The following is a 20,335-nucleotide window of genomic DNA, read 5'->3' on the forward strand; positions in this document are numbered from 1 at the left end:
TTACATGTGGGATCTGAACATCAGTGATTGTACACGTGCACTGTAATTTACATGCAGTGCAAGCACCCCCTTGCAAAGTTCGGGAACCATTGGTCTTTTATTCTTACGAGAACTGCCTGCTTTTGGTCGACTTTAATCTCATTCTTCAATTTGCTCTCCACCGCTCCAAGGTCCACTACTTATCAAGCCTCTGCCCGAGTCCAGGCGATCTACAATGCGTCTCTCTTACGTCCTGCTGGTGGCTACTGCGACCACCCTCCTCGCTAGCGGCAACGCGCTATCTGCAGCCACGAACGCCGACCAGACCGCGGACATCTCAGCGATGGGGTCACCGGACTTGGTTACCTCGCTCGAAATTGGGAATGGCGCTGGTGACGAAAAGAGGTTCCTGCGGAGCCACAGAGCGGAGGAGGACGATGACGACAGCAACGAGGGCGAGGATGACGAGGACGAGAACGAGAACGAGGAAGAAGAGAGGGCTGGCGGTGCTAATCTCTTCACGACTTCCAAGCTCAACGAGATGCTGAGCGGGGTTAAAACGTTCGACCGGTTCGCGAGATGGAAGCGCGATGGATGGATCCCCACTGCCATTTTCAACAAGTTCGGAACCAAGTCAAAGTACAAAGAACTCGCCTCCATGTACAACAGAAACTACGATACCATTCGAGTCAAACCCGTGAATGCTGGACGATAAAAAGGGTGGTGAAACAAACGTGGCGTTAATACATGTATTGCTGACAAGGGCACCCATCGGTCACGGGCATTGTATGGCGTTAGGTAGAGCTAACTGACGTTAATGTACCTCACTTCTACTTGGAAACTAGCATAGTTTTTGTTTTGTTTTCAGTGAGGTACATTGGTATGTATCACTTAGCTGCACTAACGATGTCCTATGTCCGTTCTAGCTACCACCCTGAAAACTAGCATTGCTAACAACAAATCTCACTAACGTCATTGAAAGTGAAACAACCTGTGCGTGCAGTTGATGGCTTCTGAACGACGACTATGCGAAGGGTTGGAAGCTGCTGAATCAAAACGCGGTGGTCGTGTCCAAGACCAAATACCACACGGAAGAGCTCAAGGACACAGTCTGGAAGCACACGCTGCAAACCATTGAAGACGTCATGAGGCAGTGAAGAAGAATGGCCACATGGTGACAATACATCATGACCTACGGCCTTCGAGCCCACTTGTATCTGGAATGTTGCCTCTCTCTCCGGCTTATTCGGCGATCGATTTCCCTCTTGCGTGTCCCCCCCCCCCCCCCCCCCCCCCCCCCCCCCCCCCAGTGCATCGGAATATCGTCGATGGTCTTGAGTGTACCATGCAGTCTTGCACTGGGTTGCGGGTAACTCCTGCTCGTTTTGGTCGAGTAACGTACAGCCGGTTGCGTAGTTGTCGTTGAGCAGTGCCTGCACCATGTGCTTGGCGCGCGCCTTGGAAGTGCGAACGAATACTGCTGCTGGTCGCATGAAGGAAGCGCTCGGCGAAAGCTCGAGCCATCAGGTCGCTGTACCATAGCAAACGACATGCTAACAGACGCTGTTCAAGTGGAGAAGTGACATTAGTCTACTTCGATTTCAGGAAAACAAACGTACGAGTATTGCATCGTAGCCAGCGCGCAGCGTTTGAGGTCGTCGACGTGGTGCACCACGATGACCCAACATGTCGTAGATCAGCACTTGCGAACTTGTTGCATCAACGACACGTCCAGTTTCTCGTGAACTACCTCCACGTTCGGGTCCTCCCTCTTGATCGTCTCCAACAGTGCCGCTGGGTACGACCTCGACCACAGTGTACGCTTGGCCACGAACAAGGACTTTTGCAACACCTAGACCAGTGCGGAAGATGCACCGTGTACTTGGCGGACAGGGGCCATTTCTTGCTGGAACTTAAGTTTGACTTGTGGCCTGGGTTTGGTGATGGAGTTAAAAATGAGAGAAGGGAATGCTTGCCGAGCAGCACTGCAAGTGCGCAAACAAGAACAATTTGCCTGACTGACATATGTGCGAGTGGAAAAGTCAATGCAAAGCAAAACCAAGGAGCCTTGCAGTGATTTCTCGACCGTTTCCAAAGAATATATACACCTGGCACAGATTGGACTGGCAAACACGCATACGCCCTAGAACCCTATAAAACCTATACAGGTTGCATGTCTTCCTGGACGCTGCGGGTTCTACAGGTTTTCACGGATATGGGTGTTGGAGCCTTCGGCCTTCATACTCGTCGTGTTCGTCATCTCGGCGGTGAGGTGCGATTGAGCGGTGCGAGAGTGGCCGAACCTCGGGTTTACTGCTACGAATCCGCTGCTGTTGTTTGTTTTTCAGTGAGGTACATTGATGTCACTTAGCTATGCCAACGACTTCCTATGTCCATCCTGGCTACCGTCCTATGTGCGATGGACCTTCATCGCTAACGGGAACGCAAGGAGTAATACAAGACACCGCGGACAACGTCGGCGGCGACCAATGTTAAGCCGCTATCGGAAGTCGATCAGCGACCAGGGGTATGATGGTGATCCGAGCAAATACCAACCCAACCTGGGACGACGAGGGAGTTTCTGATGTCAATTCCGTCTAGCCGGCATGTCATCACGCTCGAAACTCCGTCGATGCAGGGAGAGCCATTCATTCCGACGCACGCGAATTCTTAGACGTCAACAAACATGAATGTTGTTGACGTTCGTCAAGTACGTTTTTTTTGACAAGGTGGTTTCTCCATCCGCCATATCCAGCATTTTAACTTTAAAAACACCACTCAGCAGGAAACTTTGCCGATGGTGTATTCCTTTTGACATCTGAGGGGTGAATTTCTCTGCTGTGGTCACGGCCGTTGTTATTAATACATGTACCGGTAGGCACAAGGGACGGACTGAAGCGATTTCTAGAGCTGCCAGCGGTCCTGTACAGTGTGTCGGAAAATGTGTCCGCGAGACGGAGTTTTGGGTTTTGTGCTTCAGCGCGGGGGCAAACTTGTATGCATTGTCCTAGCCAAACAATCTCCGGACAGTGTGGAGTATTGCTCGCAAAGACAGTGTTTAATAAGCACGGGCCGGTTTTGAACTGCACGAATTCGCACGTCGACTAGCACACTTGGCAAAACGTGAGGGTGTACTCGCCGATCAATCAGCAAAAACAGTCCTTTTAGGAAAAATGTCTCTTATAATAGTAGAATTGTGTAGAGTACTGATTTGCCGTTTTAGAAACGATTTCTAAACGACTTACCCAATTACCAAAAATGGTTCGTCAGAGTAAGCGCTTGCAGGTGGCCGCCTCCAAGGCCGTGACGGCCGTGGCGGCGTCGTCCCCCGCCAAGAAGCGCAAGACCGTCGCTACCACTGTCAAAGCGTCCTCCGAGATCTCCGAGACATCCTCCAACGCGCCCAAGCCCAAGGCGAAACGAGCCAAAGTGTCGGACGCCAAAAGCGCATGGGGGGCCTTTTTCGCTGGCCAAAAGGGCACAAAGACCCAAAATGTGCGCCCGATGGCGGCAGCGCCCATTTCCGCCGAACTTCAAGCACGAATTGATGCGTTTCCATCTTTTGAGGACGTATCGAAACGGTCGGAGGACGCTGACATGAAAATCGTCGCGTGGAACGTGAATGGTCTCCGCGCTGTCCTCAAGCGGGACGAAAGTGTCCATCTCCGAGCATATGTGGCCCAGGAGGACCCCGACATTTTGTGTCTCAGCGAGACCAAAATCTGCCGCGACGAGCTGCAGAAGCTCGAGGACTTTCTGCCGCAGTACACGCACCAGTTCTGGTCCTGCGCCGTCAAGAAAGGGTACGCCAGCACGGCCATCTTCAGCAAGACCAAGCCGCTGAGTGTCAAGGACGAGATCGTGCTGGGCGTCCACGAGTCCAAAGGAGCGACCAAGGAGGGCAATGGCGGCAAGGACCAAGAAGGACGCTTTCTGGCGCTCGAGTTCCCCCAGTTCTGGCTCGTCCACACGTACGTCCCCAATGCTGGGGGCAAGCTGGAGCGTCTGGACTTCCGCACCAGCCAGTGGGACAAGGCCATGCTGCGCGAGATGAAGGAGATGGAGAAGACCAAGCCCGTGATCTGGTGCGGGGATCTGAACGTCGCCCATCAAGAGATCGACATCCACAACCCCAAGGGCAACCGCAAGAGCGCGGGCTTCACGGACCAAGAGCGAGAGAGCTTCGGTGAGATTCTGGACAGCGGGTATGTCGACACCTTCCGTCGATTGCACCCGGACAAGGTCGAGTACTCGTACTTTGGCTACCGCAACAACATGCGCGCGAAGAACAAGGGATGGCGGCTGGACTACTTTGTGGTGTCGGAGGCGCTCATGCCCAAAGTGGTACGTTGGTTGGACGCTTTTTTGGATGGAAGTGGTTACTTACAGTTTTGCTGACATTGGGATGGTGTTGCAGCGGTCCTCGTACATCCGCAGCAGTGTCATTGGGAGTGACCACTTACCCGTCGGTCTTGAGCTTGGAGGTCTTTGACCTGGGCAAAGCAGATTTGAAACGTGTGGAAGATGAAAGCCTCGAGATTTTGCTCTCTTGACTAGACTTGTCTTGGAATCTTGACAATGTTATGCTACTGTTTATCTCTCTAATCAGCAAGGGCAACTCATATTTATCCTTGCGTCACTGTACAGTGTATATACGACAGATTGTTGTGAAGTCGAGCGTGGATCTGATTCAAGTTTCAACCTCGTATTGGGCGATTCTGACGGGGCGAGCTTCTTTTCATTGATGGTGAGAGCATTTGGCTGGAGTTGTAGAGATGGCAGGCATGATGCAACAAACATGTTCGTGGGTGGAGGGAGCTGACAATGTTGCAAGTGGAAGGATTCACGATTCTCCGAAAAATAAAACTGGATGCCGAGAAACTCCAAAATCAAATTAGGGGATGCTTCTCACCACAGTTGACGGGGGGTGTTGTGGGGGTTGTTTGGCATGAATGGGTGTGGACTGGATCAAGGCTCTTGTCCTCGTTTTGTTGTTGAGCAAAAATTGAGTCGCTAGGACCCAAATAACGTATTACTTTAGCACCATGTACTCCGCCTGACCAATTTCTCGAATTATCTACGAATTGGCTTCAAAGCAAAAAAAACTGAACCTGTACAGTTGGTCAAGCACGTTTCCGATGCAAGGCGGACTACCCGTCTTCACTGTAGGCATACATGGAGTCGAACCAGTTGAATGGCAGCTCCAGGTTCGGGTTTTCAGTTGGCAGGTCATTGCAAATAACTTTGTCCTGCACGAGTTCAGGCGAGGTACTCGAGCAGTACGGCGTACCGTGCATGTAAATCTCTTTCAGGACGTGAGTCTGTGTCCACGCAGGTAGAGCCGTGATGTTTGTTCCTTGGAGGTATAATCTCTCGATAAAATACGACGGATCTAAGGTGTCTGGCAACTCGTGGAGCGGATTATCGTTCAACTCGAGACTATGAAGTGTCTGCCCCCGCAACATGTTGGACAAATCCGGTAAAGTCTCGAGGCGGTTGGCTCGTAGAGAAATCATGTACGATTGCAAGGACAAGAGCGACGCTGGGACGGTTGTCAGCTCATTGTAGTCAAACCCGACAATCGCCATGTTCTGGTGCAGCTTGATCGTGTCAGGGACTGCGGTGAGATTTGTGTCGCAGAACTGAGCAGCGTATAGTGATGCTGGCTTGAGAAGACCCTCCGCAGCTTCTGAAGACACAAGAGACCGAACGACCCCCAGTACCAGCAGGTATGGGTTCGAGCTGCCGCTCTCTTCGTTACCCCAAGAGACCACCGTCGAGTTGTACACATGCAGTAACACAAGGTTTCTGAACCGTAGCAGTGCTGGAGGCATGGACAACGCCGAGAACTGGATGAGTGAAAGCGTACTCAGAACGGAGCCATCAATCTGCTCGAAGATTGTTTCATTCACGGATGCCGAGCCCTGTTCATGGCAGTCGACAACCAAAGTGGAGCAAGCCATCCGACTCATGAGCCATGGACGTGTTGACGCTCGACACCCATTTACACCAGAATATTGCGATAGAAACTTGGCATGGAAATGGAGTGTAAGAATGACCACTCCCCACAGACAGAAAAACATTTTCATGGCGTTGCTGGCCGATCCAACGTGTGTAAGACCCTTGCTCGAGGAACCTTTGGGCACCTTTGTCCGGTGAGGTGCTTTTCCGGTTTCTTTGGGCAGTCTAACGGTGCTCTGGAGCGATACCGATGTTAATTTCTGTGAAGTCGGGCTTTTGTGGCACTTTCGAACCACAAGTCCGCTGATACTGACGAGGGACAGGTAGATTGCGCCGTGTGGGATAAGTTTCGCAATGAAATCCATCAAGCTCGTCGCCAGTATTAGCTTGGCATCTAGTATCAATACTGCCACGAAGGTCGGGTCATACAGCGAGACGGAGGAGTTGAATCTCTGGTGCGCCAAGTCGAAAGCTGCTACGTATCGTGCAAACAGCACGACTGGGACCCCAATAACCATGGCAATGCAGATGAACACGTCCACAAAGAGTGCCAGGACCCGCTCCAGCGCCGGGGATTTACGCAGAAAATGATGCACAGCCAGCGTCGACCAGCAATTGATGACCAGCAAGGCCACTGCGGCGTCGTTGAGCCACACTCGCGGTAAAAAGAGACTGAATCGATATGCTTGATACGTCTGTGTGGCCACTTTCACGATCTCTCGCACCAGGAAAATGGTAAGGAAGTGCCGACCTTGCGGTGCGTCGAACGAACTGTCAAAAAGCGACTGCTGTACTCCGTCAGCTTCATCTGATGATGTTTGTTCCGTAGCCGGCAGACAATACAGAGACGATGACAGCACGTTTCCAGACTACAGCCAGTATTGCAGCGCTAATTCTTTCTCCACTTGCTAGTGTGGCCACAACGTAAGTACCCATTTCAGAAGGTATCTAAGGAATTGCTAACTTTGTGATACGTTGTACGGGAAGGTGGGTGCGGTTGTATTACGTCCAGAGTATGACTCTCGTGCTGGTAGCACTTGCGGTGAGTTTACTGCAATTTTGGGGAAAGTGAGGTGTAAACTGACGAATGTACGTGCTGTCATTCTGCCCCTCAGTCGCTGCTCCTGTCGTTCTCGCTCACCTCCAGACCGATCCTGAGCATGGATATTTTTGCGTAAGCCATGCGTGGAAACTACCATTTTTTGGATCGGGGAGTATTGCATTAACAATCGTGCATGTGGCCCTATCCATTTGCGCAGCACTTCTCGTCCACATATTTTACCTGGTTGGGTGTGCGTACACGCAGACGATGCTCTATCTGACGCTAAAACGAGCTGGAGGCACGCCACAGAACGCGTTATCCTACAGTAATGCGACGTAATGTTTGTGCTTTCCAGTTTGGCTCACTCTTTTGTGTTATCATTGTAGACGTGAAGTACTCGACGAGTTTTGTGCGGCGCGTGTATCAATGGAACGGTTTGGCTACACAGTTGGGCGTTATGTCTGGAACTGCAATTGCATTTCCGCTGATTTTCTGGTGCGAAAGTTTGTTTACCGAGTAAGCTGCGTTGGCAAGCGACAAAAAACTCAATTCTGTAAATAATGCCACGTTTCATGTTGGAAGTCGGTTTTTCTTGAGGTTTGAAGGAACAGCCACTTCCCAAGCTCTTGCACTTGTTTCACAATAACTTTTCACTGAGATGGAAATTCTGGAAAGTGAAAGCACCCACGAAAAGAGCTCTTTTCTTTTACACTGTTCTGTATACTCTTTGGAGCCACGGCCGCGATTTGGCGTGAAGGACCAGTTTCCTGCTGTTCGGAACAGTAAGACCAATTTCCGACCCGGTGGGGTTATGGCATAATTAAAGCAAGTAATGATAACTTGTTACACCCATGACTCGCTGTTATGCTGTGGTCATGGTGGTGATACCTGTGAATCGGCCGATAGCAATGCATGAGTGGCATGTCCTATTTCACTCCGTGAAACGAGCAGCTGCACTGGGAAAGCGAGGCGTTTGGGTTTTATTGGGACAAAGTCCACCACGGGTGGCGTGGGTGGGCTTCTTACAAACTGAGCAAGAATTGCCAGGAGTTACAGTGACAGCACGGATGATATTAAGGGCAACCCGGTAGCTCAAGGAAGAGACTCTCCTGTCTACGGTAAGGCTTATTGTACAAGGGTCACAAGTAGACATAAAGCCTGCAAGAGCGAACCAGAGCATCGGAGCAATTGTGGCGGATACTGCATCGACTGTTTGGAAAACCACACACAAAACACTACAAAAAGCGGTCGCAGCATTACTCAAGTCGCAAAATATACGAAAGAGGTGCTCCGCCACGACAGCGTACCTACAACACTTCGGATCCGCATCCAAGACGAGCTGTTGAAAACTAGCAGCGACAATAAGCCACAGAAAGGATTATCAATAAAACAAAGCCTCCAGCGATACCAGGACTCTATAGTTTCTTAGCTAAACACAACTTGAGGACCTCTTAGCCCCCCCCCCCCCCCCCCCCAACTCTTCGTCGGGGTTTCGTTTTCACTATACTCACCAAACAACAACCATCAATTGATAAAACATAGACGACTCACGACAAGGTCGTTAAGTGACAATAATGCACCTCTAAACTATACGAAACGAATGTGGTGCCACAGCTGATCCAATGTCCCACACGCCACTTCCCTTGTTTGGTGCAAAATTTCAACTTCTTCACCAACTCGCCGGGTCCGCGGCATCTTAGATTGGGAGCTACGAAATTATCCCACAGCACACAAGCTCCAATTCACTGCCAGACGCTGCCACACTCTCTTGATTAGGTGAACTGAAAGTAGTAGCCACTAAATTGCGTCCTTTGTGCAGTGTGAAAACTTTGAACACCCGGTGTTCTTTTGCGTGAGACCTTTCGTCTTCTCCACGATTTTGTTCGTGATGGACACAGCTGAAAGACGAGTCCGGGATCCGAGGTAGTTCTTAACCGCTTTTTTAGTCCAGGAGAAGAGAACGCTGGAGAACACCCAAGCTCGCACGGGGGGGGGGGTTGAGAGCCTGTTGATAACCGGGAAGGATATGCGTCGTCTTAGTACTAAGCATAGCAGACTAACAGTTACTAATTGGCACACTACTATCACACCGTCATCAGAAATTCGCGAAGGAAGTACAAGCACATGCACTCAAACATCGAGTAAAAGGGGCACGCGATTCACAGCAGACTACATGGAATGAAATGATGTACATTATCGCGTAGCCAATTATGGATGGGCTAGGCTCAACTTTGCTACTCGGCGGCGTGTCCGTACATGTCGAGTCTCTCGATTCATGTGGCAGTGGCGTAATCGGAGGCAAAAGACGCTTCCACTGTCAATGGCGATCCGTCGTAGGTGCTCAACGTCTTGTCGAGTTGACAAGGCGGCGGGGGTAGCGGATGTTCAGCACGCTGCGGAGCTGGCGCTGGTGGAAGCTTTCGAGGCTGAGGAGTTCCGGAGTCGAGAGTACCCAGGTGCCGCAATTGTACAGGAGTGCAGGTAGCATCTAGCAGTTGTAGAGTCGGACAGTAGACTACATGTACCAGTATTAATAATCAGGCTGTATCTATGAGTCTACATGTTGTGTCTACTGGTGTTTAGTCACGCACTTCTATAGAAAACACATAAACATCAAATAGAAGGCCACTTACCGCAAAACTCTTATCAAAAGGCACCCCTTGCAGCACCAGGGATGCCGAATGCATGGGAAGAGGCATCTGCAAATAAATAACAGCTGCATCACTCGGAATTTATTTATCAAGGATATTTTCCTGAATAGATTACGGCCACCTCGCTGGTTCAGTTGGTGAAAGCGGCTGTCGGTACGCCCTCACGCCTCAGGTCCCTTATCCAAAAGGTTAGGTAGTCCTCCTCCGCCCGAGGAAGAATGCAGCCGACGCTAGATCGTTGTTTCTCTGCAGAGGTGCCCGTTGCCTTGGGCAACTTGTTTGGCGATGTCATCACGGGCTTCAAACCACTTGTGCAGTTGCCTCTTCTTCCGCTTTCGGGCTTCCTCTTGGAGAGAGGGATAGAAGCGTGTTACTGCTGCTGCCATGCCGTTCTGCTCGACGAAGCTATTAATAATATACTTGCGCTGGTAGCTGATAGCAGTGCGAAGGCACTGGCTTGGCGAAGCCTCGAAGCCTTTCACGCGTGGGCGGCTTCCTCGGGGCATTCTTGCAGACTGAGTAATGGCGAAGTACAGAGCTGATGAATGGCTAGCTCGCTGCGTAACCTATCGACTGGTGGTAATTTATCTCCGGGGTGCCTTTTGATATGTCATGATAGATGATCAAAATGGAGTAATCTGATAGGTTGATATTTTTCAACCGTCGCCTGCAAGGGGTGCCTTTTGATAAGAGTTTTGCGGTACCCCATGGTGTTTAGTCACGCTGGACAGAGTAAGTCCCATCAAAAGTTTCCTCGGACGAGCTATGTTAATGATTCTGTCCTTGCAGATCATCGTCACTATTCTAAGAATGACAAGTCAGTTGTTGTTGATATTTCTCTTCTCTCGATCGACTCCACTTCACAATTGTCCAAGTAACCCTCGCGTTGGCGCCTTACTGCAATGCGTTTCTGTCATGCCTTCCTGGCAAGTCTGTTGATCCTTCTCGCGATCACCGTGACCGCGGAAAAGTCTACCCGATCCAGCAGCATTCCTGACGTCGGATACAACCGAGGAAGGCTACTGCGGAAGGCTGACGCTGCTAAGGCAAGTGCCATCGACACCGAAGATAGGGGTGCCTGGTCGTCCATCAAGAATTGGGCGAAAATGGAGTATTGGATCACAACCAGCAAGTCTGACGATCAGGTCAAGAAGGCATTGAAGATGGAAGGGTTGACGGGTGCTGCTTTGAAGGACCACCCGAACTACAAGAAACTAGAGGAGTTCTGGTATAAGCTCGAAGGTCGTGGGATGGACATTTCGGTTCTGTTTGGAACCCCCACGTATAAGTTTTGGCACCAGTTTGGGCTGGGACGAATGAACGAGGCGCAACGCCAGAGTAGCAACAAATTCAGAATGTATGTGCGTTATGCAACCAAGTACGACAACGCGATGTGGAACCGCAGGAACAACATTTTCCATCCCCCGAAGATCTACGAAGTCGCCCCAGATGAGATGAGGGTGATAATACAGATTTGGGTCAAGGCGAAGCGGACGAATAGCTACGTGAAGAAAGTGCTGGGGCTGGACGGTTTGTCCAAAGCTGAGCGACAAGGGGATTTGAACAATAGGTACTTCCTGGAATTCTTGAAGTTGACGGAGCGGTCGGAAAGGTAAATGGCGCTCCTAGTCACTTTTGTGAGGAACAATCGCCATGACAACGAGCGGCTTGGGAATTATGGAGTGATCAGCTAGATTCGTGTTTCTAATAAAACGGGTTAAACACGGTTTTTGTCAGTTTGAAATGGCCAAAACGTTCTCTAGCCATTGCATCCAGTTGGAGTTCATGTACGCAACAGGTGCTACATAACGAATGAACAGCGAACACGACAAGCCTTTCAAGATGAATTCATCAAGGAGCTGCCACTGGACTAGCAGGCGGACCCAGGAGTCTCTTCCTCGCTCTGACTCCGCCAGCTTGGTACGCCCGTTGATCTACGTAAACGTTTTCCTTGTGAGTATGCCAAGTCGCTGGCGACCTTCGAGTACACGCGTAACAGCATATATGTGCTATTGCGCCTTGGCTTCACGTATGAAACAGCAGTGTTGTAAAACTTTCTTATCGATGGCACTCTTAGTGCATATCAGCGCAACCAACAGGTCAAACGATCGTATCAGATATTTGTATTAGTTTGAAACGCGAGAATCTGGAAATCACCATTCCTTATTTGGGAATGCACTTCAATCCTGGCCACGAATTTCGCTGTTGGCACCTGTCGACTCATTCTCACCTTGCTTTGGAATTCCAGGAGGTACGAGTCTACCCAGTAGGGTATAATGATGTTTAGTCACGCTGGACAGAGTAAGTCCCATCAAAAGTTTCCTCGGTCGAGCTATGTTAATGATTCTGTCCTTGCAGATCATCGTCACTATTCTAAGAATGACAAGTCAGTTGTTGTTGATATTTCTCTTCTCTCGATCGACTCCACTTCACAATTGTCCAAGTAACCCTCGCGTTGGCGCCTTACTGCAATGCGTTTCTGTCATGCCTTCCTGGCAAGTCTGTTGATCCTTCTCGCGATCACCGTGACCGCGGAAAAGTCTACCCGATCCAGCAGCATTCCTGACGTCGGATACAACCGAGGAAGGCTACTGCGGAAGGTTGACGCTGCTAAGGCAAATGCCATCGACACCGAAGATAGGGGTGCCTGGTCGTCCATCAAGAGTTGGGCGAAAATGGAGTATTGGCTCACAACCGGCAAGTCCGACGACGAAGTCAAGAAGAGTAGCGACGAACTCAGAGCGTATGTGCGTTGTGCAACCAAGCACGACAGCGAGTTTTGGAATGACAAGAACAGCATATTCCAGCCTCCGATTCACTGCGAAGCCAGCCCAGCGGAGATGAAGGTGAACGTACAGATTCGGGCCAAGGCGAAGCGAAGGAATGGGTATGTGAAGGGAATGCTGGGGATGGATGATTTGCCCGCAGCTAAGCGAAAAACGTATTGGAACAATACGTACTTCCTGGAATCCTTGGAGTTGACGGGACGATCAGAAAGGTAAATGGTGGTCCTAACCACTTTTGTGAGCAATGGTCACCATGACAACGAAGCGGCTTGAGATACACTTCAATCCTCGCCACTGAATATTGCTGCTGCAGGAATTTCTTCTACGTCTTTGCTTAAGCTCGCATCTTGAGTTGCATTGCTTGGTGTTATCCACTGCGGATCTCTCACCCTGTTACTAAACGTCCAACAGCATTAGGACACGCCCGTCTTTCTACTGTGACAACTACAACTCAAGCGGCAACGTGTGGCCACCTTTCTTAATTTCCTCATGCGCAAGTCGTTCGTGTATAGAGTTAAGTGACCTCACTGCAAACCGGAAAGGATCAGTGGATTCTGCCTACGAATATAGTCGGTCGCCTTCTTACCAAGCACCGATATTAACACAGAACCTGAATTCGTTCTTCTTGGTGCAGTGGGGAATACCAGCTGGATCAGCATTCAAGGCGGCGAAACCCATGGCAAAAGCAAACACAACAACCAGCTACAACATCCAGAGCACCGGTGGATCGACACCTAGCAACCATGTGTAAACATCACAGCAGCTTCTTCACCACAGACAAAGCGTCAGCAAAGCCTATAGGAGGATGTTTTGTTTTTCAATGAGGTACAGTGACGTCACTTAGCTATGCTAACGACAAAACCCAACGACGAATGACATACAAATACATCTCACTACATGTCAGGCTTCTATAGGACAATAATATAACACTCAAATAGAAGGTCACTTAACCACCACCGGGTGCCTTCTTACCAGGCGCCAGCGTGACGTCAAACTCCGATACGAAGATTGGACTCGATTTCCTCTCGTAAACGTCGAGCAGGACGGATTCGTCAGCAGAAACCTCGACTCTCGAAGCGAGTCCGACACGGCTGAAGCCTTTGCCAGTTTTTACCCGAGTCATCAGCCAAGCCGCCGCAAGGTATATACAACATGACGAACAAGCCGCTCCGCCTGGAAGAACAAGTTTTCAATGTGTAAGTTTTGTATTCCCATCACAAAATGAAATATATGCATGTACCGCTCATGATTTACGACCAAAATATGTGAAGTGGCATCCCTTCGACAGCCAACCTGCATCCTCAAAGTAAGCGTTAAGAAGGCACACACGTTCAACCACATTTGAGACACTTCATTGGGGATCATAAATGTGACGGGAGTCACACAACACCTTGCTTGAGGAAATATGTTTACAAACTCCAAGCGAACGGCAGTTCACTAACTCCTGGTCTTGGGGGAGCTATTCGTGTAAAAAGTGTAGATTTAAGGCTGCATATATTTATAGGTGGACCTTAAATTGGCCTGCAATTTCTAAGTCACCCATAGTTTAACCTATATAGTTTGTGCATTGAACCAATTGGATGGCTGTGAGAGGCGATAACGCAGCAGTTGTGTGTGGCATGCCACCACACCCGCCTAGAGTTGCAGAGAACTTATGGAATACGGTACGATGTGTTGATATGTATTCTGCCTTTCATCACAGATCCGGCAGTGAGTTCTTTGTGATAAGGGGTAGGTTGAAACATCCTTTCAATTCCGATGTATCGCGAATTATCCCACCACTAAATAATATTCAAATACGGTTCGTTTCGTTCTCAGTGGGGTATGTGGTGTTGTGATCCACAGAACACTTCGTTAGTGCGGCTTTCACGTAACAACACAACAATTCGCCGAGTCAGGTCGGCGTTGTTGGGCTTGCGCTGGATTCTGTTGGTTCCCTTGGCGGTTAGGCCCAGTCGGGTCCAGTCGAGGCTCCGCTCTCGCTGAGTACAAATCCAAAAAGCCCCAGAAGCTCGCCTGAGCGGGGCAGTTTCCGTTTCTCAAATCTTGTGATCTCCACCAACGGATGGACGTCGGCGTGCGAGCAGTTTTACAGGTCACCGAGCGCAGAATACGCTCAGCTAGAAGATTGCGGTGTCCTGTGTTGTGCAGACCCACCGACTCGTCGATTCGACGAGATTTGTCTTCGCTGGTAGCGAGAAGTACCTACCCCAGGCCGACCTTGATCTCTTGGCGCTACCAGTCGATTCCCCTACAAGCTATGCCTCTCGGGGGACGACGGCAGACATCATCCAGCCCACGCAGGGACTTACCAGAAAGCGTACGCTGTTCTTGAACTTAAAATATTCTGCTCTATTTTGATATATCGCTGTGTCTTCAGGGAGTCCCTTCGGGCTCCCTCCATTGGTCTCCTATCGATCGTATACAAATATCTAGTGAAATGGAGTCGTTACAGATCTCCCTGCGACTCTTCGCTCAGCTTCCTAATGTATCGTCGTCGAAATGGGTCGTTATGGATCTCCGCCGACCCTTCGCTCCGATCCCTGATTTATCCTCTCCCACTTGGAATAACTCACAAATGGTATACGCTCGCTGAGTCCTGCCGCTCGCTGAGTCTTGGTACTCGCCGAATCCGATCACTCACCGAGTTCGCCGCTTAAGTGCGAACTTCGATTAGGTACGATGTGCCCAACTGGGTCAGACTGGGTGGTCTACCCAAAATATGAGTTTCCCTACACCACAGGTACATGGATGTTATTTAGATGTGTTTCTGCTTCTAACGACTTCATGTGTCCGTTCCTTCGGCTGACTCTTAATCAGCCATCGGCTGAGGACCCCGTCGTCTTCCCATCTTTTTCGACAGTCTCCTTCGGCGCTCCCTACGGTTGGTCGTGTGCTTCTCCTGTCGAAGTCTCAATTCCATATTCGAGTAGCCAGTACCCTACATCACCATCCGCTGCTGCACTTGTCTCCATGTTCCCGCTTGTTCCCCACCTCTCTCCATATTGACCTGATTGCTTCTATTTGATTTCATGGACTAACTAGCAAGCCAGTTAGCCATTTTTGCTGAATTCCTGCAGGTGGTGTTTCCAGGACAGCACCACCACTTTTGCAATGGCTCGTTGACATTGCCAGTATAGCGGCTTCATGTGGACTGCTTTGGGCTGTTATGGTGGAGTGGATCTAAGATTTCTGGGGATCCGATGTTCATACACTGTGCCCAGACGCCGAGTAACGGAGGGGGTAACTCCGATAACCGCGTACTGCTGATAGGTTCATCTTGTGTATCCGTCGATAGACTGGATCTGCTCTCTTGTTGACGTGAGACGCACAGCCCCAATACTAATAACCAGTGTTTATACCTCCAATCAAAATCGGCGCTGCTTTATGCTATCATTTTACTCCCTCTGGTTCTATCTTTCCAGTCGGCAAGATATCGTCCTGCCTACTGGCCCTCACCCCTGCTTGATTACCCTAGCCTCTGCTTCAATCGGAGAGGTGGATCCGGCACTATACTGATCGGGTCCGGTACTACCTACTGTTAAATCTGCATGCGAAACTACAGGTTCGTGTCCCATCTTGGCCTACCGAAGTTTTGCTTGGATCTGCCTCAACTCACTGTCTGACCCGATGCTGCCTTATAAACATCGCACTGTAACCGACGGCATGCACTGGAGGGTAACCACGGTTTATACACACTATCAGTCCGGTGTACAACCCCGTATTCTCTGTCATGGTGTTGGCCATTGTCATCGCAGCATAAGACATGCTGCCGGTCCATAACAGTTAGTGTATGCCTGATGCATACGCTTACGGTACCCTGGCCCCCCAGGGTACCTCCGTAAAAAAAGAACAAGATATATGTTCTCCTAGCGCTCACTTCTGTCTTCAGAACCTGCGTCACCACCGACGACGCCGTACTCAGGCCCTCCGAATGCTTGGTCTTGGAAATGTGTTTGGTATCCGATCTGTAGTTGGTCAGCTGGTGCCTATGCGTGATGCTGTGCTGTAACATTGTTCAATTCATCAAAGTGCTGCACTCTCCACCTTCACGTTTCATGGAAGTACAGCGCCGCCCCAAGTTTCCAACAGTATTTGACTAGTTGGGTGATGAAGCCGTCGAGGCATATAGCGTCCTTCCATACCCCTGGTTCCCTGTCAGCCGCGAGATCTCACAATTCCCGTAGGGTCAGCGGTATCCGTAGGCCAAAGAATAATCATTTTCATGTGTGCGCGAAAATCGCCATCAGCTTGCAGCCCGCCAGTCAGGTGGTATACGTCCATATTTACCAAGTGGGCGCACTCCGCATGCGAGCAGCCTAACTTGCCATTCTGAATGTCGTACATGGAACAAGCCCAGGCCTCCATCCTATAGAAGAGTTGCTGGAAGCCGCACTTCAGCCGTGTCGTATCGTCGAGTTAAAAGCAGCGGGCAGTTCGTTATCATCGCAATGATGAGCGGTGCCAGATCTGGTCTGGTCCTTTGACTTCGGCTTCAAAGCTTGTTGTGAGCCGTCAACATTCCCTGACCCTCGAACCGCCACGTGCAGATGTCTGCGAGCAGTTGGTGTCTCGTGTCTGATCCCACCATCCAAGTAGACGCCGGCAGAAAACAGGCATCCGTGTGATATAAGTATAAGGCCCCAAGTTCCACCGCCTCTAGCCATTCCAGGCATTAGAGGCCGTCCGCGCTACCAGTCACCACCGTCATTTTCAGATAGAGCGATCTGAGCAAGCGTGACACTTCCACACGGTACTGATCTCACTCCTCCGTATTGATTACGCCTTCGAATGAGTCGGCCATAATCCACATGTCATTATTCATATCTGGGCGACCAGCATGAAGAATAGTACCTCTAACGCGCTAGAGTTACTTTCTTTCGACAAGTCACCCACATCATGTTTATGCTCCGGTATCCTGTCGATGGGTGAGATGGAGACAAAACGTTATGCATCACCTACATCTTCCTCACACTCGAACTGCCCGTAGCCGCGCTGAGAACATCGCCAATACTGTGCTGTGCCCAGGTGCCTTCGAAGGTCCGCTCAGTTACCACAACAGCGGGCATCACTAAGATTGCCACTCGCAGGTCTGGCATCTTCGAGCCCCATTGCGTCATCTCTAGGACCGCGAAGCCTGCATCTAACAATGCTCGTGCGCCGCCCGCCTCCTCTGAGAAAATACGTGGCAGATGTAATGCAGAGTTTTTTCTAAAGCTGTTGGTGATGCCTGTAGTTGGCCAGCCGTACTGAGCGATATATGTGAGTTTCAGCATGATGATCGTCGCCACAATCATACAGCGTTGGTCAGCGGTGGTGGTCTTTAAGCATGCCAACTTGAGTCGGACCCTTAGCTGTGAATCGGCCACCTCCTATAGTCACCCGTTCTCCTGCTGGATCCCAACCTGAAGGCCAAGGTATCACACAGCTACCTCATATGTTTGGTACTCGAGGGGATATGGAAGTGTCCCCTCTTTAGGTTTACCACAAAGTGCAATGACTATTGTTTTGCAATCCAGATGCCTTTCCAAATTGGCACGTGCTGTCTCGCAACAAACCCACCTCTGCTGGCGATCGGAGGTACACCACCGTGTCGTCGTCATAGCCTGCAACCCGTAGTTCCAGTTCACCCTCATTGTAATGGGTCTGCTTAGACCCACTACTTAAGCTTACACGTGTGCGCACGTGTATGAGGAAGCGTAGGAGTAATTTACTTAAGTTTAGTATACTTGTATCCACAAGTATACTGAAACCTAGATAAAGGAACCGAACGATAGCTTTGGTGCCAAATGAGAACTGTATTGATTGTAAATGGGGTTTCCTCCTAAAACTGATATTTCTAATGAGAGGTTCTGCCATTGGATGGCTGGCAGAACCCCTATCTATTGAATGACTCTCATTGGTAGAAAGGTGTTACTTTCTACCAGTCATATGCCTTTTGCTATGAATGTGGACCACCCTGTGGTGGTCACCTGAATGTATCCCTTAGTGCATGTTGCACTAAGGTAGGAGGTGAACCGAATGTGTAGCCCCGCTACAATAGGACTGTATATTGAGTGATCCGGAAGTGGTTTTCCTTTTGGATATATTTGAAAGTTATCTTCTGGAAGGAGTTATAAATCCTCCTTACTGGAAGTGGTGCGCAACAAGGGTGCATCTGGAAGTGACCAGTCTTCCAGGTGAAACACAAGTAGACTGGTGTACGGACCCACTGCTCAAGGGTCCAAAAGAATAAGTAGCAGCTGTATATTGTGTATAACTCTCTGTATTATTTGGTCATCTGGGAAGGCTTTGCTAGTGGTCTAACCCCAGCTGTACTAATTGCGTCGGGAAGTGAACGTACGCACTCTGTATTCTTGTATTCATTTTGATTGTGTAGGAACAACTCATCAGGTGGAGTCCGGTCTTCCGAAGACAAACGACACCTATAGGGATTACACAAGGTCACACGCCAAGCTACTTCCGGAGGTCCCGTACTTTTGGAGGTAGTCTGACCCCATTGGGCTTTCCGAAAGGCGAAGTTTAAGCTTCCTGATCGGCCGAGTCTTCTGGCGCGCGTGCGCTATACACCCTGGACGATAAAGGCGTTCACCCGCCTCGCCTCACTTACCCGTTATGTGGGTCTGTGTTCACTCAGTTGGGGTCCCTCGTGTTACTGTGCCACACCAGCGCACCATCGGTAGTATTCATCGTTACCGTCGTCCCTCATATTGTCGTGAGATATCTTTTGTCGATCTCTTGTTCTTGCTCGGAGCCATGTTCATCCGAGCACAGTTCTATCGTTACTATAGCTTTCCGCGTAGATCAGCTTGTACGAGATCGGCGCCTCCCCCGTGTAGTTGCCACCCGCTGTGCCGACAGCGGCCGTGTCGTCGATACTCGTCATACCTTCTGACATTGTACATGTGCCTCATCATTTCCTTGTACTTGTAGTATAGTTGCGTCCCGTATGCAACCCATTCTTCCTGCCGCTGTGTTTGTTGTCATCGATCATCCTCCGGTCATCGATCAGCCTTCAGATTTATATTGTACCCTTCCTTGAAGCCTGAACGGATGCGATCTTTGTTGTGACCCTTGGGAAGGATCGCTTGGATCCCCACCCGCCTTCCTTGGTGGACAAGGACGCAGCTAGTACTTGGTGTGGTCGCTATATCTCGGCGGATTTGGATGTACATCCTTATACCGTGCGGGTACCGGCCTTCCTTACTCTTGTCCATTGCCTTCCCGAGGGTCAGATTGTACACGACATCCGCCACTCCATGTGGGCGGCCAAGGGTGCCGCCACTTGATTCCCTCCTCGGACACCTGGCGGTTTCATGTGATGTAGTGATTTCAAGTTTCTGTCCACGCTGAGACCAGGGTAAGCCTGAGGTGTGCTCAACTGAGCCTTAGGACCAGAAGTTAAGTCTTCGGACTGGTGTTCCATGGGTACAAAACCGCTGCCCCGCACGAACTCGACAAATATGTCTTAGGAACAGTGTTACACGGTACGATATCAGTTCAAGACCCATAATCGTCTGGGTGTCATTATCCGGACAGCAACCGAGTCTAGAAGACGTTAACACAGTTGACGCGTCTCGTTAAGTGTAAAAGAAAATCTCGCCAAAATCGACGAGTCGGTGCTCCGAGGCCTGGATGCCGTGGCATTTCAGTCAAATAGGTTATGCCTCGACCATCGGTAAAGTTCTAGCGCGCCGTCAGCAATCCTTTGGTTGTGGGCACAAGATGACGTGAACGGCGCCAGCCAAGTTCGGTAAGTATTTGAAAGATTCGTTTTGACTGGCTTGGTTAGTCGATGCTCGACGGAAGCACGACATCTACATGTTGCGAAAGGGCGGAGCCGTGTGGGGATCAACCCAGCGCAAGCCAACAGCTTCGATTAACGCGGTAATTGTTGTGGCTGTGAGGAAGGGATC

The 20,335-nt window shown here is 50.1% G+C and overlaps 6 protein-coding genes across 6 annotated transcripts; 5 read left to right on the forward strand and 1 right to left on the reverse strand.

Annotated features, from left to right (window-relative positions):
- Positions 1-214: 214 nt before the first annotated feature.
- KRP23_22 (RxLR effector protein Avh6) lies at positions 215-694 on the forward strand (the record flags this gene model as incomplete). The annotated part of the gene is made up of 1 exon (XM_067896025.1): positions 215-694. One exon carries the CDS (start codon positions 215-217, stop codon positions 692-694), a length of 480 nt encoding a protein of 159 aa, XP_067750576.1.
- Positions 695-3,237: 2,543 nt separating this feature from the next.
- Positions 3,238-4,471, forward strand: KRP23_23 (DNA-(apurinic or apyrimidinic site) endonuclease, chloroplastic; the record flags this gene model as incomplete). The annotated part of the gene is made up of 2 exons (XM_067886856.1): positions 3,238-4,323; positions 4,397-4,471. The coding sequence occupies 2 exons, from the start codon at positions 3,238-3,240 to the stop codon at positions 4,469-4,471; spliced, it is 1,161 nt and encodes a 386-aa protein (XP_067750577.1).
- Positions 4,472-5,129: 658 nt separating this feature from the next.
- KRP23_24 (uncharacterized protein) lies at positions 5,130-5,951 on the reverse strand (the record flags this gene model as incomplete). The annotated part of the gene is made up of 1 exon (XM_067886971.1): positions 5,130-5,951. The coding sequence occupies one exon, from the start codon at positions 5,949-5,951 to the stop codon at positions 5,130-5,132; it is 822 nt and encodes a 273-aa protein (XP_067750578.1).
- A 721-nt stretch (positions 5,952-6,672) lies between these two features.
- On the forward strand, positions 6,673-7,311 carry KRP23_25 (uncharacterized protein; the record flags this gene model as incomplete). Its single annotated transcript, XM_067887085.1, has 5 exons — positions 6,673-6,675; positions 6,770-6,864; positions 6,928-6,982; positions 7,056-7,114; positions 7,200-7,311. 5 exons carry the CDS (start codon positions 6,673-6,675, stop codon positions 7,309-7,311), a joined length of 324 nt encoding a protein of 107 aa, XP_067750579.1.
- Positions 7,312-10,535: 3,224 nt separating this feature from the next.
- On the forward strand, positions 10,536-11,249 carry KRP23_26 (Secreted RxLR effector protein; the record flags this gene model as incomplete). Its single annotated transcript, XM_067887199.1, has 1 exon — positions 10,536-11,249. One exon carries the CDS (start codon positions 10,536-10,538, stop codon positions 11,247-11,249), a length of 714 nt encoding a protein of 237 aa, XP_067750580.1.
- An 855-nt stretch (positions 11,250-12,104) lies between these two features.
- Positions 12,105-12,635, forward strand: KRP23_27 (Secreted RxLR effector protein; the record flags this gene model as incomplete). The annotated part of the gene is made up of 1 exon (XM_067887312.1): positions 12,105-12,635. The coding sequence occupies one exon, from the start codon at positions 12,105-12,107 to the stop codon at positions 12,633-12,635; it is 531 nt and encodes a 176-aa protein (XP_067750581.1).
- Positions 12,636-20,335: the final 7,700 nt, after the last annotated feature.

The sequence above is a fragment of the Phytophthora ramorum genome, assembly GCF_020800215.1.
Source record: "Phytophthora ramorum isolate Pr-102 chromosome Unknown Phyram_PR-102_s0001, whole genome shotgun sequence".
Lineage (NCBI taxonomy): Eukaryota > Oomycota > Peronosporomycetes > Peronosporales > Peronosporaceae > Phytophthora > Phytophthora ramorum.